General features: G+C 44.6%; 1 protein-coding gene across 1 annotated transcript; it reads left to right on the top strand.

Moving 5' to 3' along the window:
* The first annotated feature begins 2,265 nt into the window (after window positions 1–2,265).
* Window positions 2,266–14,558, top strand: rpgrip1 (RPGR interacting protein 1). Its single transcript, XM_052460680.1, has 28 exons — window positions 2,266–2,481; window positions 2,780–3,013; window positions 3,244–3,297; window positions 4,277–4,394; window positions 4,525–4,736; window positions 5,190–5,292; window positions 5,800–5,946; window positions 6,154–6,259; window positions 6,389–6,412; window positions 6,508–6,654; window positions 6,763–6,836; window positions 7,088–7,308; window positions 7,606–7,712; window positions 7,860–7,910; window positions 8,028–8,207; window positions 8,492–8,609; window positions 9,617–10,129; window positions 10,381–10,676; window positions 10,933–11,284; window positions 11,723–11,919; window positions 12,026–12,085; window positions 12,211–12,549; window positions 12,970–13,045; window positions 13,167–13,264; window positions 13,388–13,577; window positions 13,687–13,771; window positions 13,905–14,038; window positions 14,205–14,558. Exons 2-28 carry the CDS (start codon window positions 2,926–2,928, stop codon window positions 14,450–14,452), a joined length of 4,338 nt encoding a protein of 1,445 aa, XP_052316640.1. The 5' UTR covers window positions 2,266–2,481; window positions 2,780–2,925; the 3' UTR covers window positions 14,453–14,558.
* Window positions 14,559–14,811: the final 253 nt, after the last annotated feature.

The raw sequence follows: 14,811 nt of genomic DNA on the forward strand, positions 1-14,811 counted from the left end.
GCCCATTTTAGCCATTGCCGGAGTGTGTTTGACAGGTCATTACAAATGTTTCCGCAATCGTTATGTTAACAGGAAAACACTAATGTTACAAGCAAGTGTGGGAAAGATTTAAGTGACACATGGATTTTAAAAGCAATCAATCCACTGAGATGTAGGTCCAGTAGCAATTTTAGCATGTATATCTTGGTGTGGCAAAACAAACAAAAAGATATGCATGCCAGCAAAGCCACTACAAAACACAACACTAAACAGTACATTAATTGCACTATAATGGTGACAAACGGTGCCCACAAACTGTTAGGGCCTACATAAAGCTGTCCCAACACCTTACCACTGCTACACCTGGCTATCATCGGAGCCTTGTCTGGCAGCGAAACAGTTCATGCAGCCTCATTTACTGCCTTTTAAAAAAACATACCTGATATGGCTGACTTGTTTAAACAAATGTGGTTTCTACTGACAATTGAGATGTACAAACTATGGCATAAGGGAACGATGAGCGGACAAGAGGCAATCCATAATGTAGAATAAGATATTAATGAGCAAGCTAGGATGGACGTAGTGAATATAACTATTTGTTCAGCACTTTTGAAATGTACAGCGACAGAATTCAGGACATGGCCCGTTCTTACCTTATTCTCCCTGTACACCAAGTCAGAACCGTAGGATAAATAACAGAAGCAGACAATGAAAGCTCTTACACTATTCAATGGTAACATTTCTCTAAAACAGTCTATAGGCTACATGTGCACCACCAAGTCAGAACAGTAGGTGAAATCAAGACCAGAAAAGGGACCAACTTATTATCAAGAGGCACATGGGCTACTAACAGGTTACTACACAATATACACTTAGTATTACTTTGTTTGCTACAGTATACATATCTCCCTGACATATTACATAATTTATGCAGCAACATACAATACATTTTTGGAGCTGTGTTCACTGCCTTCCAAACAACTCATTGTTGAATTTGCGATTTCCAACTTGTTGTGTAATGTTTATGTCCATGATACGTTTTATCTATACTTTCTCTTCATTATTTATCCTCATATGACAAGGATTGAAATGGATTTGTCAGTAGATTGTTGACTTGATTCATGATGACGACTGCTAGATAAGATTTTGAAAGTATGATGTTGGCATGATCAGTCCAATCAAAGCTACTGTACATATAACATGATTTGACATAATTTTATCTGTGGCCAATGACATTCCAATGTAACTCTATGGCAGCTCCCAAAGAGCTAGAATTTTCCATGTCTACCCTTAGACTTTGCAGTGACGTAGTGTCCCCAGTGACAGAACACTGAGTCAATCACGGTGCAACGCTCCGTATTTTCTGCTGGCTTGCCCAACCACCACAGAAAGCACTGAGCTAGGATGAAACACCTGCATTTTAGAGCTGCCTAACTCAAGAAAACAAAAAAAGAGACCATGTTTGTGCATATAGCCTAGCTCAGACTGTATTAACTCAATGACATCATTTTTTTTTACATTGTTTGCGAATTGATATGTTACATGTATTAACATTTATACTTTTTTTGCTAAAAATGTGGGGCTCAAAACAGGTTCTGCCCCACCTGCCTTTAATGACGGGTTGCCACTGTTTAGGTGATTATGTGGATGTTGCACCCCTCAAACACAGGAAATAGATTGCTGAAAAGGAAAGATCCTCAGGTGGGCGGGGCATGCATGTTGCTAATGTCTTGTATCCCTCCTTCTTCTTTTCCTTCTCTCCTCCTCCCCCTTCACCTAATAACCACAAGTGCCCCTGCCCACCTCTCTTCCTCTCACCCTCTCCTCCTTGCCCAGTTGTCTGTACATATCTAGGATCAGTTTATCCTCTCCTAATCCTAACCTCAGCCAGTTAAGCCAAAACCTAAAAACTGACCCCCAGTGTCTAACTTCATCCTAGACCATTCCTTCAGCCTAGCTAATCAGATTAAGACTGAGATAGGATTAGTAAAGGAGCAGGTGGGACACTAAGACTGTGTCCAAAATGGCACCCTCTTCTCTACATAGGGTCCATTCGGGCTCTGGTCAAAAGTAGTGCACTAAATAGGGTGCCATTTGGGATAAAAACTGAGACAGGCTGGAGGCTGTACACCAAGGAAGACAGAGACAGAGAGAGAGACAGAGACAGAGACAGAGACAGAGAGAGAGAGAGAGAGAGAGAGAGAGAGAGAGAGAGAGAGAGAGAGAGAGAGAGAGAGAGAGAGACAGAGAGAGACAGAGAGAGACAGAGAGAGAGAAGTGGGGGGGAGGGATCCTAAGGATTAGTTCTATTGGGCTCTATCATAGTAGCTGAGTTAGAGACACTTATAGTGCCTGGAAGATTGTGACGGGACAAAATGTAACCCTCAACTACTTCATTTTTTCACAATTGGTATCGTCATCATAACATTTAACAGCATCGACTTTGTCATCCTCAACACTTCTTCTGTAACTGATTACCTGCATGCTACTGTGACGAAACAGGTAGGTGACAACACTGCTTGCTACCATACTGACACTGTGCTGTGCTAAATGAGCTGCAAAAGGAATTCAGCTTAATGTCTGGGCTTGAAATGTCAGTGAAGTAGAGGTAATATGCTCAAAGGTAAGGCCCTTACTATCGTTTATGTTAAAAGTACAGAGTAAATAGGCATTATTCTTAAGATCTATTCTCTGCCATGTATGAGTCATCTGTGTGTTTTCTCCTAGCTCAGAAATTATTGTAAGGGACAACAAACATAATATCTGGAAGTCTGCTGCATCGTATTCTGTTGTTTATCAGGAAGCACCAAAAGAAAATGGATTCTGTGATCATACCGACCCACTACGTGTGATGTCAGTCCCATCCTCTGTGATGACATCACCACCAGAGCCCCATCTCCATAGAAATAAGCATTGTGATTGGCTGAACCTTCATTAGGACCAATCATGTCTCTGACAGTGGACGAGACAGCCGGAGATCTACCAGTGAGGGACGTAGGGCTGATGAGAGGAGGGCTGATGCCCACCGTACCAGGTAAGAAGGATGGAGTGGGGGAGAGTGAGATGGGAGGGGGTGGGGGGAGAAGAGTGAGGGGACAAGAGAAGAAAAGAATGTAGAAGAAATGAGTAACTGAACAAAAGTGCATTTACATTTTAGATTCATGTCGTATAAAAGGTTAGTATCAGGAAATAAATAGATTTGATTGAAGCAATGTGGTTTAACACCCTGTCTCCTTCGCTTTCTGTCTGTCTCTCCTTTGCCAGACTCTGTGAGAGACGGAAGGTCATGGAAGAAACCACAGGTGCTCAAGTTAAAAGGTCAAACAAAACCAGGAACTCACAGATCAAAACCAGGAACTCACAGATCAAAAGGACAATGTATCTATTTCTGGGAGTTTTTCACCTCTAATCCCTTCTCTATCTTTCTTCCTTCTCTTGTCTTTCTTCTCTTAGTCTCTTCCTCTCTTTTTTCTTCCCTCTCTCTTTCATCCCTCCTAATTACATTTCTTTCTCCTCTTCTTCACTGTCAGTTTCTTCCACCTCTCCCTCTCTCTTTATTCCCTCTCTCTTTCTCCCCTTTCTCTTTATTCCCTTTCTCTTTATTCCCTCTCTCTTTATTCCCTTTCTCTTTATTCCCTCTCTCTTTATTCCCTCTCTCTTTCTCCCCTTTCTCTTTCTCCCCTTTCTCTTTATTCCCTTTCTCTTTATTCCCTTTCTCTTTATTCCCTCTTTCTTTATTCCCTCTCTCTTTCTCCCCTTTCTCTTTATTCCCTTTCTCTTTATTCCCTCTCTCTTTATTCCCTTTCTCTTTATTCCCTCTCTCTTTCTCCCCTTTCTCTTTATTCCCTTTATCTTTATTCCCTCTCTCTTTATTCCCTTTCTCTTTATTCCCTCTCTCTTTATTCCCTCTCTCTTTCTCCCCTTTCTCTTTCTCCCCTTTCTCTTTATTCCCTTTCTCTTTATTCCCTTTCTCTTTATTCCCTCTTTCTTTATTCCCTCTCTCTTTCTCCCCTTTCTCTTTATTCCCTTTCTCTTTATTCCCTCTCTCTTTATTCCCTTTCTCTTTATTCCCTTTCTCTTTATTCCCTTTCTCTTTATTCCCTTTCTCTTTATTCCCTCTCTCTTTATTCCCTTTCTCTTTATTCCCTTTCTCTTTATTCCCTTTCTCTTTATTCCCTCTCTCTTTCCCCTCTTTCTCCCCTTTCTCTTTCGCTCCCCCCACACTTTTCCTCACCTCTGTTCCATTCCCTTATTTTCCCTCTCCTTCTTCGTCTTTTTTCTTCCTCCTCTCCAACAGACCGCCAGAGGGTGTTCCAGGTGCCCAGGGAGCAGCTGGAGGACCAGTGTTTCCGTCTGCAAGAGGAGAACAACCTACTGAGACAGCACACACGCACACAGGAACAGAGGCTACGCCGGTACTTTTCCAATGAGACACACTTCTTTTTGTTCTGCATTACATAACATTTTGCTACGGTGTGCCCTAATCAACACAACCCAGCTGAACCAGACCACCCAGTGTATATCCTCCATATCCTCTCTCCTCAGGATGTCCACCAAGTTGATGCGTCTAAGGGAGGGGCGTCCGGGTGAGGCCGGTACCAGGGTCAGGGAGGGGGACATGGAGGACATGATCCAGGAGCTGGAGGCGCGTGTGGCCACCTTGGAGAGCCAGAAGGGGGCACTGCAGAGCAAACTCAGCATGGCCAGGCAACACATCATGGACCTGGGGCCTGGACGGAGTTACCACAGACACAGAGGTACTTAGCTGTCTGTGTAACTATAGAGCAATATTTTGAGTCATCTTTGTGAAAATAATTTTACACAATATTGTTTATGAAATTATATTTATTGTCCTCCCTCCCTGTACGTCATCACTGATGTGACATGACCAAATCTCCACCTGGTACAGCCAGAAGAGGAGTGGCCAACCCTCAGAGCTTTGTTCCTCTCTAGGTTTCTTCCTAGATTCCTGCCTTCTAGGGATTTTTTTCCCGAGCCACTGTGCTTCTGCATCTGCATTGCTTGCTCCTCGAGGTTTTAGGCTGGGTTTCTGTATATCACTTTGTGACAACTGCTGGTGTAAAAAGGGCTTTATTAAATACATTTGACTGATTGAGTAAAGGAGTGAAAGCTATCCAGTGGATCCTCTGTAGGCTTCCACTGATCCAATCACATATCCAATCATACAACTTTCCCCTTTCTCCTTTCAGGGCGGGGAATGGATGGGCAGGGAGGAGTCACACGAGCAGCACAGACAGCTCCGCCCCACTACGGCCTCAGCCTGGAGGACACCAGAGGAGAGACAGAGAAATTGTAAGGAGAGAGCGAGGGAGAGGGAGAGAGTGGGTGTGTGTGTGTGCACGCAAGAGACCACGAGCAAAAAAAAACAGTTGAGTAGAGAAGCAAGTGTCCAACATTCGTCCAACATTCTTCCTTCCACCCCTCCACTACTGTACCACTACTAAACAGACATACGCTCCTCGGGTCTGTGAGTGAATGCCTGTCTGCATAAGAACAGACCATTACAATTGCAAATCACTCTGATGTAGAGCTGGGCAAGCAACCCATGAGGCAGATCATAGGCCATGTTCCAATATCCACACAAGCAAACCACTTAGAATACATGCTTCATTTAATACATTGCTTCATTCTAAGTGGTATTACTATGAAACCACATCAATTGCCTAACAGTACACTAACAGAGCCATAGATGACAATGCTTTGCTGTGAGGCCTGTGTGATCTTGCCTTACCAGAAGCATAACTACTCCTCTTTCCTCTCCCTCCTATATTTCTCCATCTTCCTTCCTCTTTGATCCAGCAGGTCCAGTGTGATCGAGACCCAGAAGGTGAGGGTGACAGAGCTGGAGCAGGCTGCCCAGTCCCTGAGAGACACACTTGGGGAGAAAGAGAGAGAGATAGAGGACAGTATGAAAGAGATGAGGAGACAACAGGCCAACGGACACAGGTGGGGGCAGTTCACACACACACACACACACACACACACACACACACACACACACACACACACACACACACACACACACACACACACACACACACACACACACACACACACACACACACACACACACACTTACCCATTCCTACTTCTTAGCACACCTCTGAGCTGTAGTATGTTGTGAATCTGAACGATGACCTTTTCCTTCTCCAGGATCACTATAAAGGACAATGTGGACGTGATCCGCCTGCAGAAGCATCTGTCAGACAAGAGCGCTGCCCTGCGTGTCAGCCAGGAGAAGTTCAACGTGTTGCAAGAGGTGGGGGGGGCTCTCTCTAGCTCGTTCATCCTTCTTTCACTTCATCATGATGAGAAACTGACAACATCTACCTTGTTCTTTCTTTTTCTCCCCCTCTCTTTACCCCCCCCCTCCCCCCCCCATTTCTAGGCTTATGAAGCTCAAATGGAAGAGGTAGTAAGAGAAACCTTCAGTGTGACTATGAACAATCAATCAATAACATGAAAGAACTTGTATTGACCGTCTAATATTCCCTATGTCCGCTAAAGGGTCAGAGGTCACTGAAGGAGAGCCAGGGGGCATTGCTGGAGAAGGTAGAGGAGCTGAGTGAACAGCTGAAACAAGAGAGACAGAGAGCGCTGACACTGGAGGGACAGCTCACCGCTGCCACTCTTTCCATGCAAGCCCTCGAGGAGGTATTGCAACGAGTCTGCAAGTAGGGGTGGAGGAAGTAGGTAGAAGTTGTCCCTCCCTACCCATTGATACAAGGCCAAATACTTCTAACTGCATACTATTCCATTCAGTTCCAAGAGAGAGTGTCAGACCTGGAAGGAGAGAAGAACCTACTGAAGGACAGCTATGATACACTCCTGGAGAGGTGAGGAATTAATTAACTATCGTAAATGGACTGACACTGTTTCTGTCTTTCTCTTTCTTCACCTGCCCACCTCTCTCTCTCTCTCACTCTCTCTCTCTTTCTCTCGCTCTCTCTCTCTCTCTCTCTCTCTCTCTCTCTCTCTCTCTCTCTCTCTCTCTCTCTCTCTCTCTCTCTCTCTCTCTCTCTCTCTCTCTCTCTCTCTCTCTCTCTCTCTCTCTCTCTCTCTCTCTCTCTCTCTCTCTCCTTCTCAGCACTTTATCTGCCCACTGTCATGTGGAGGAGAAGGTGGATAGAGAGAGAGAGCGGGAAAAAGATAGGGAGAGAGAGAAAGAGGAGATCTGGAGGATGGACATAAAACGGCTTGAGGAGATTCTGCGAGTGGAGAGGGAGGAACGAGGGAGGCTGGAAGAGGAGAAAGAAAGGTTGCAACTGGACAAAGAGAGGATAGAGGAACAACAGGAGAGGGAGAGAGGTGAAGGAGAGAGAGATGGAGTTCAATACTACTTATTGGTAAAGCCAAGAGTTTCTTCTTGACCATGTGACCTGACCTAGGAAATGGTACACTGGCTATTCTCAATTTTAGTGCACTACATGAGGAATAGTGTGCCATTTGCACAAAGCTCTGGCATATAACTAGGACCTAGGGTTTTTCCCGGTCAGGTCATGTGGTCAAGGAAAACTCCTTACTTATTGGGTATCAATTGTGTTATAAATATCATAGGCAGTCTATTCTGTTGTTTGACAATTCTTTTTATATGCATTTTCATAGAGTCCGTTGAGTCGATTAGAGGAAAACATGATCGAATGGAACAGGAAGTTCTACAGTACAGACAAGAAGTGACATCACTGCAGGAGAGACTGGACTCAGTCACAAAGGTGAGAGATTATTATTGACACGAATAACATGTTAAGAATATGTTAATAACAACTTAATAATATACTGTATGTTATAAAACTGTTTTGCTCCGTTTTTCATGTCTCTCCATTCTCTCTTTTTCTTCTTTCTCCCTCCGTTTCTCTCAGGAGTTTGACATGAGTGTTGAGGACCTCAGTGAAACCTTGATACAGATTAAGGTTAGTCCCTTCTCAGATTAGTTAAATAACGACAATATAACGAGCTAACAATATAAGAGGTCCTTTAAACCTTATTAACTTTCTCTCTTACTGTGCCTTTTGAAATCCCTTTCGTAGACATTTAGGTTACAGCAGGAGGGCCGTGAGGGTCTGCGGTTCCTCGGGATTGATGGGAAGGTGGAGGACTCATCGAGAGAGCTGAGGGACCTCCAGGCATCCCAAGCAGAGACTGTGTTAGAATTACAGAAGACCAGAGACTTACTGTTACTGCAGCACCGCATCAATAATGATTTGCAGGTAGGCAGACAGGCCTACTTGTTTTTCTTTTTAATTTCTATAATTGTAAAGCAATTTTGGGTCCTTGAAAAGAGATATATAAATCCCATGTATTATTATTATTATTAACACACACACACACACACACACACACACACACACACACACACACACACACACACACACACACACACACATACACACAGACACGCATGGACGCTTGCATACACACAAAGGTAATTATAAAGGTTATCTTCAATAACCCCCTCTCCTCTGTTCTCATTCCTATTCCTGTCCTGTCACAGGCTGAGTTGAACACAATGATAGAGAGAGCAGAAAGAGAGCGGGAGGAGACCAAGAGGAGGTTAGCGGAGAAAGATAAACTACTTGGAAGAAGAGCCTTGCAGATCAACACTTTACAAGGTACGAAGAATGTGGTAACACTTTATTTGAAGGTACACATATTAGCCACTAATTTGTAGTTTATAAGTGTGTAAATTAGTAGCTTATAAGGCCATTATAATGTCTTATTAGCCATATATTAGGTCTTAAGGAAGTGTTTTCTAATTCAAACATTATAAGTCACGTTTTACCGGCCAATCCTTAATAACCTCATTGTAAGCCATAAGAGCATGTTACACAAGAAACACACTTTTAGTAAGCAGTCTCATTGTGGGACTCATAAGGGCACAGTATCTCAACATGTGATCCCTATCATAAAGTGTGACGACTTAAAATGTTTGAATAAGATATCACTAATTCAATTCAAATGGTATCTAAATAATTATTCTTCAAAGGAATAGTCCGCTCAAAAATGATCTTTCGTATTTTTTTCATCACTCTACTGTTGATACAGTCCCAAAATGTTTTGCATGTCAGCAATCAAGTTTTCACGATATATGACTTTAAAGAAGCAAAGTGTAATGCCGCATTCACATGCTAGTCGGAACTAGGAAACTCTGAAATATCCGACTTTGTTTTTTTTTGTTTCCCCCCCACCTTTATTTAACCAGGTAGGCTAGTTGAGAACAAGTTCTCATTTGCAACTGCGACCTGGCAAAGATAAAGAGTTGCTGATTCATTGAACGCGGCAAGTGTATAACTACAAACAGTTAGCAAGTTGGAAATGTCAGAGTTTCCTAATTCCAACTAGCACGTGAACGAGGCATTACTTGCCACATCATCATCATGATGCGTTTTGCATCATATGATTCATTTTCATGATGTGGCAAGTTACGCTTTTCATTTTAAACGTTCAATATCTTGAAAACTTGACTGCTGACATGCAAAACATTTTGGGCAGAAAAGAAAAAAATACATATAGTTTTCGAGTGAATTATTCCTTTAATATCAAACATTAAATTGAGCGTTATCTACTAAAGCTCAGCTCAATGAGTTTAAAATCACTTTTTTCTTCTTCTTCTTTAAAGCGCAGCTGAAGGAGTTAGCCTACAGCCCTAGGAACTACAAACGGAGCATACCACTACAGTACACCTGGCCGGGGTGGGACCAGGAAGTGGTACAGCCCATTGAAGACGACACCACTTTCTCTCAATTACGAGCGGGGGAGTCCCTTTTGGAGATCCACCTCAGGGGGGCAACTTTCACCCCTGAAGGGCTACGGACCATGGGGGGCGCCCGGAAAGGGGCGGGGTCAAAAGATGAAGCGGTCGTGACCTTTTGCACTTACGCCCTCCTGGACTTTGAAATGCACTCCACACCCCTGGTTTCGGGAGGGCAGCCCAACTACGGGTTCACATCGAAGTACCCCCTCTCTGCCCGTGATTTGGGGAGGCTGGGGGGTCAGGGGGGAGGGGTGCTGGTGGAGCTGCACCAGGCATTGGGAGGGGTGCGTTTTGTGACCCGAGGGGGGGCACAAGTGCCACTGGTTGGAGCGGTAGAGAGGAGAGGGGAGCAGGTGAGCGGACGAGTCAACATCGCAGGTAAGTCTTAGCATCACCTGGTGTCATTATATTGCAGCAACAACGGTTTCAGCTATCATGGATCAACCACTGTTATAGCCACAATTGTGGCTTTATTATGTGTTCTAATGGGCATAATTATTAGCAGACACTATGCGAGGCCATGCAAATGTGGCCCAGTAGAACTGAAACATTAGATATACAGTATACCAGTAATATGACCTACTGTGTGATTGCGCCCATCACTGAGACTCACCTATTATCCCTTGAAGGCTCGGAGGGAGATGTCATAGGGATCCTGGACTTCTGGGTGCGTCTCTTCCCTCCTGCGGAGCCCGTGGACACACTGATAGAGAGAGGAGTGGACAGAATGACAGAGAGAGGAGCAGACAGACGGATAGAGAGAGGAGCAGGTCGAATGACAGAGAGAGGAGCAGACAGATGGATAGAGAGAGGAGCAGACAGGATGACAGACAGACTGATGGACAGAAGGACCATCAGTCCACAGAGACAGTGGAGCCCCATCTGGGCCCAGAGAGGTCTAGGCTTGGAGGACAGTCTGCGTGAGGTAGGCTACTGAGACAATTTTACAACAGGTCTGTCATTTAAAATCCCCAGGTTTTATAGAAATCCTAATTGGAAGATTTCCTGATATCCAGCTTATTCCCTCCTGATTCCAGGAATCTTCTAACTGGGATTTCTGTAAAACCTGGGAATTTGGGGAAAGTTACCGGAATATTGTAAGCCTAGCTCTGCTCTTAAAAGACCAAAGATTCACTGGGTGGTTGAATTCATGCAGAGCACAATGTTATTTTCCGCTACAGCAGGAACTATTTGACTATGGCAGAGGTATACCCAACGAGCTGGAGGTTGTGCTAGAGCATTGCGTGGGTCTAAGCGCCCGCTGGCCGGAACTACTTCCGGACTCCTACCTCATGTACCGTCTCTACGACCTGCCGCCTCACGCCTCCCCCACAATACCGTGCAGTGCCGACCCACTGTTCAACGACACGGTCAGCTACCCTCTGGCCGTGACCACTGACGTTCTGGAGTACCTAAGAGGGTGCAGTCTCTGGGTCTATGTGTTCGATGACAATGATGATCAGACTCCACCTGCTTACCTGGCCAAGACACCCATACCACTCCGCCCGCTGGCAGCAGGACGACCTATCAGAGGTGAGAAAATGACAACCCTAATCATACCCTATCTATCACCAATTCTGTAGAGCTACAGGGTGCCCTTGATTAGATCCGTCAGGTGTCTTAGTGCTGAGTTGGAGTAAAACCCTGCAAAACCTTAAACTCTTCACATTGTTAAAGACATAATAGATCATATTGTTTCATAGAAATAAAAAGTATGTCTCACCTTCATGCTCTGACCTCTCAGGTGACTTATCCTAAAGGTCTGTGTTCCCAAACTGTGCCCCCCCCCCTAGTTCCCAAACTCTCCATCAACAAGAGGGGTGTGAACAGTGTGTCATGAAGCTGATCCTAGATCTGTACCTAGGGGAAACTTTGGTCGCACCCCGAAGCCATGCTTCCTGCTATACCTCGCTTCCATCTGCATCTTGCTTCCTACCTTCCTCCCTTCTTTAATTCCTTCCTTACTCTCAGGTGACTATGTTCTGAGGGACACGGGTGGCGGCCGGCGGGGGATGGTCCGCGTGTTCATACGATGGATTTACCCCTTCCAACCACCAGAGGGCAGCACCCAAAGACACAAGGAGATGGACAGGATGGAGAGAGCGATGGAGAGGAGGAGCGAGAGAGCAGAGGAACTGCCGAGGCCTATTGCCAAGCCTAGGGTGAAGGTATGGTTCACATTTCATTTTTACATAGACTGGTCACATTAATTGTTAGCATCTCCTTTCTCTTAAAAACCTTTTTCTACCTCTCGTTATATTCTCCTTATTTCAGTCAAAGGCTGTTGAGCCCAGAGTGGACAGACCTGCTGCACATAAAGAGACCAGCATTCAGGTATGGCACACACTTGCACACAAACAACCAACCATTGTCATCTGAATATGCAACAAAGTATTTGCTCTATTATGAGATTTGAAAACCTCAAGAGATACTGAGTTATCACTCTTTCTACTTGTTAGCCCAAGCCCCGTCCTCCACCAATCAAGCTGCGATTACCCCAACCCAACGCCCAATCAGAGCGAGCCACACCTGTGACGTCCCCGGAACCCAGTGTCGCCACACCCCTCCAATCTCCAGCGAGAAAACGGTCCACGCCTCTTAGATCACCTGCCACACTCTTGACACCTGGGACGAGTCAAGCCACGCCCTCCCAGTCGCCCACCAGGAAGCAGGCCACCCCTCTGAGGCTACCTGAGGTCAGAGGTCAGCGTTCGCCTGTGTCAGAGTTGACCCCATCTCGACCTGACTCGGCTCGTTCCACCAGGAGTTCCGCCAGTGATGATAAGAGTTATTTTAAGGTGAGTGGATATAGATAGTATAGCAAAAATGTAAATGCAGACAAGGGCCATAAGCAGTGCAGGAAAGACAATTGGGCTCCCGAGTGGCACAGCGGCCTAAGGCACAGCATCTCAGTGCTAGAGGTGTCACTACAAGACACGCTGGTTCAAATCCAGGCTGTATCACAACCAGCCGTGATTGGGAGTCCCATAGACCGGCACGCAATTGGCCCAGCGTTGTCCGGTTTTGGCCGTCGTTGTAAATAAGAATTGTTTTATGTCTATGTCTATTTAAATAAAGGTAAAATATATAACGAATTATAGGGAATAATTTCAAAAGCAGGATCCCATTTAAAAGGTGTGTACTAAAAGGACTAATGATTTGATCATCATATGTTTAAGAGTGAACGTTTGACACCTTTGTCTCTTCCTCCCTCTCAGGACACCCCCCCACTGGAACAGGTGTCTATGGAAGAGGAGGAAGAGGAGGAGGAGCAAGAGGAGAAAAGTGACGAAGGTGATCATTCATTACAGTGCTATCTATATCCTATTTAAGAACAATAAAGTACTCTTGTCCTGGAGTTGAATAGGAATCTCCTGATGTCATGAACAGTCATTGGTTCTACTTCCCTCTGTAGCCCAAGTGGATCGTGAGGTCATGGAATCCAGAGAATCAAGGACCTCCAACCGTAGTGACGTCCTCATTATTCCTCCATCTTCAAGGAGAATCAGAAAGGTAAGAATCAATCAATCAATTGGGTCTGGTGACTAACTGATTGAGGTAAGAATGAGAAAAATAGAAAAATAGACATCTTACATTTTTCTCATTTTCATTGAAGTCTTTATTTCTGTGTTTCAGGGAGACAAGTTGAGAGTGGAGATTCTCTCTCTCTCTCTTGAGCCCACCTCCCGAGTGGCTCTCGATGAGTCAGTGCAGCGTGTCTATGTAGAGTACCGCCTCCTGGGAGTTCCCATGGAAACCACAGAGACACCCATGTCACTCCGTAAACCATCGGAAGGGGAGGAGATACATTACAACTTCACACGAGGTGTGTGTGTGTGTGTGTGTGTCTGTGTTTGGATGGGTGTAGGTGTTGATACTCAAAATCCCTGTCTCACCATATATTCTTTATTTCCCTCATCCTCCCCTTCTCCCAGTCATCTATGTGGATGGCTCCGAGGCAGCCCCACTAAGACAGTACCTGTACACCATGCTGGAGGGAACTGACCCAAACCAGGGCAGGTGAGAGAGAGAGAGAGATGACCCCCCCCCCCCAATTTATAGTGCCACCAGCCATCACTGGATGATACCCCTGAATGTGTATGTGCCCTTTTCAATAGAGTCAATACATGCTATACTGTGTGTGTCTACCCAGGTTGAAGTTCACAGTGGTCAACGAGCCAATGGATGATGACGATGATGAGGAGTGTACCGACGTTGGCCACGCTTTCCTGGACTTACAGGAACTGCTGCTAACAGGAAATGACATCACCGAGCGGCAGATCGACAGTGAGATTCTATATTTCTATTGTTGTAAATATTTCTGTGACATATTCTGTAATATCTCCTCCCTTATGCACTGCATTTCTTACTCTACTCACCCCTATTTCTCTACCACTCCTCTTTCTCTTCCTCTCTCCTTCTCTCCATCTCCCCCTCTCTCTCCCTAAATTAGTTGTCAGTGTGGATGTAGAGAAAGAGGTGATGGGAAAACTCAAAGTCTCTCTGGAAGCAGCAAAGACTTTGACTGGGATATACTGGGACTGTCGCCGGAAGAGAGATCAAGAGACCAAGAAGGATGAAGAGAATGACGAGAAGGAGGAAGAGGAGGAGCAAGAGGAGGAAGAGAAGGAAACATTGAAGAAAGGCAAAATACAAGTGATAGATTATGACATTGATGATGATGACAGTGACTTTTACTAAAAGTGGAAATATGAAAAGAATATCATGAAACAGATAGGAATTGTGGTCCCTGTGAATAGATTGTGTGACTGACAAACTGACCACTCTTAAAATAAAGAATATTGAATAACCGTAAACGTCTGACTTTGTATAATAAAACATATTACTGTCTGATAAAGTTATTATTTTTCAGCGTGTAAACTAACAAAATACTCTATAAATAATATTTGTAGAATCTTGTAGAAATGGAGATCAAACTGCATCTAAAAAAAATTGCTGCATGTTTGTTTGATCAATGAGTCCAATGGCAATGATACTGTTTATCATCTCGTTATGATCACAGTGACTTTAATTTACTACCATCTGCTGGACAAAGTTGG

Source organism: Oncorhynchus keta, chromosome 13 (assembly GCF_023373465.1).
Source record: "Oncorhynchus keta strain PuntledgeMale-10-30-2019 chromosome 13, Oket_V2, whole genome shotgun sequence".
Lineage (NCBI taxonomy): Eukaryota > Metazoa > Chordata > Actinopteri > Salmoniformes > Salmonidae > Oncorhynchus > Oncorhynchus keta.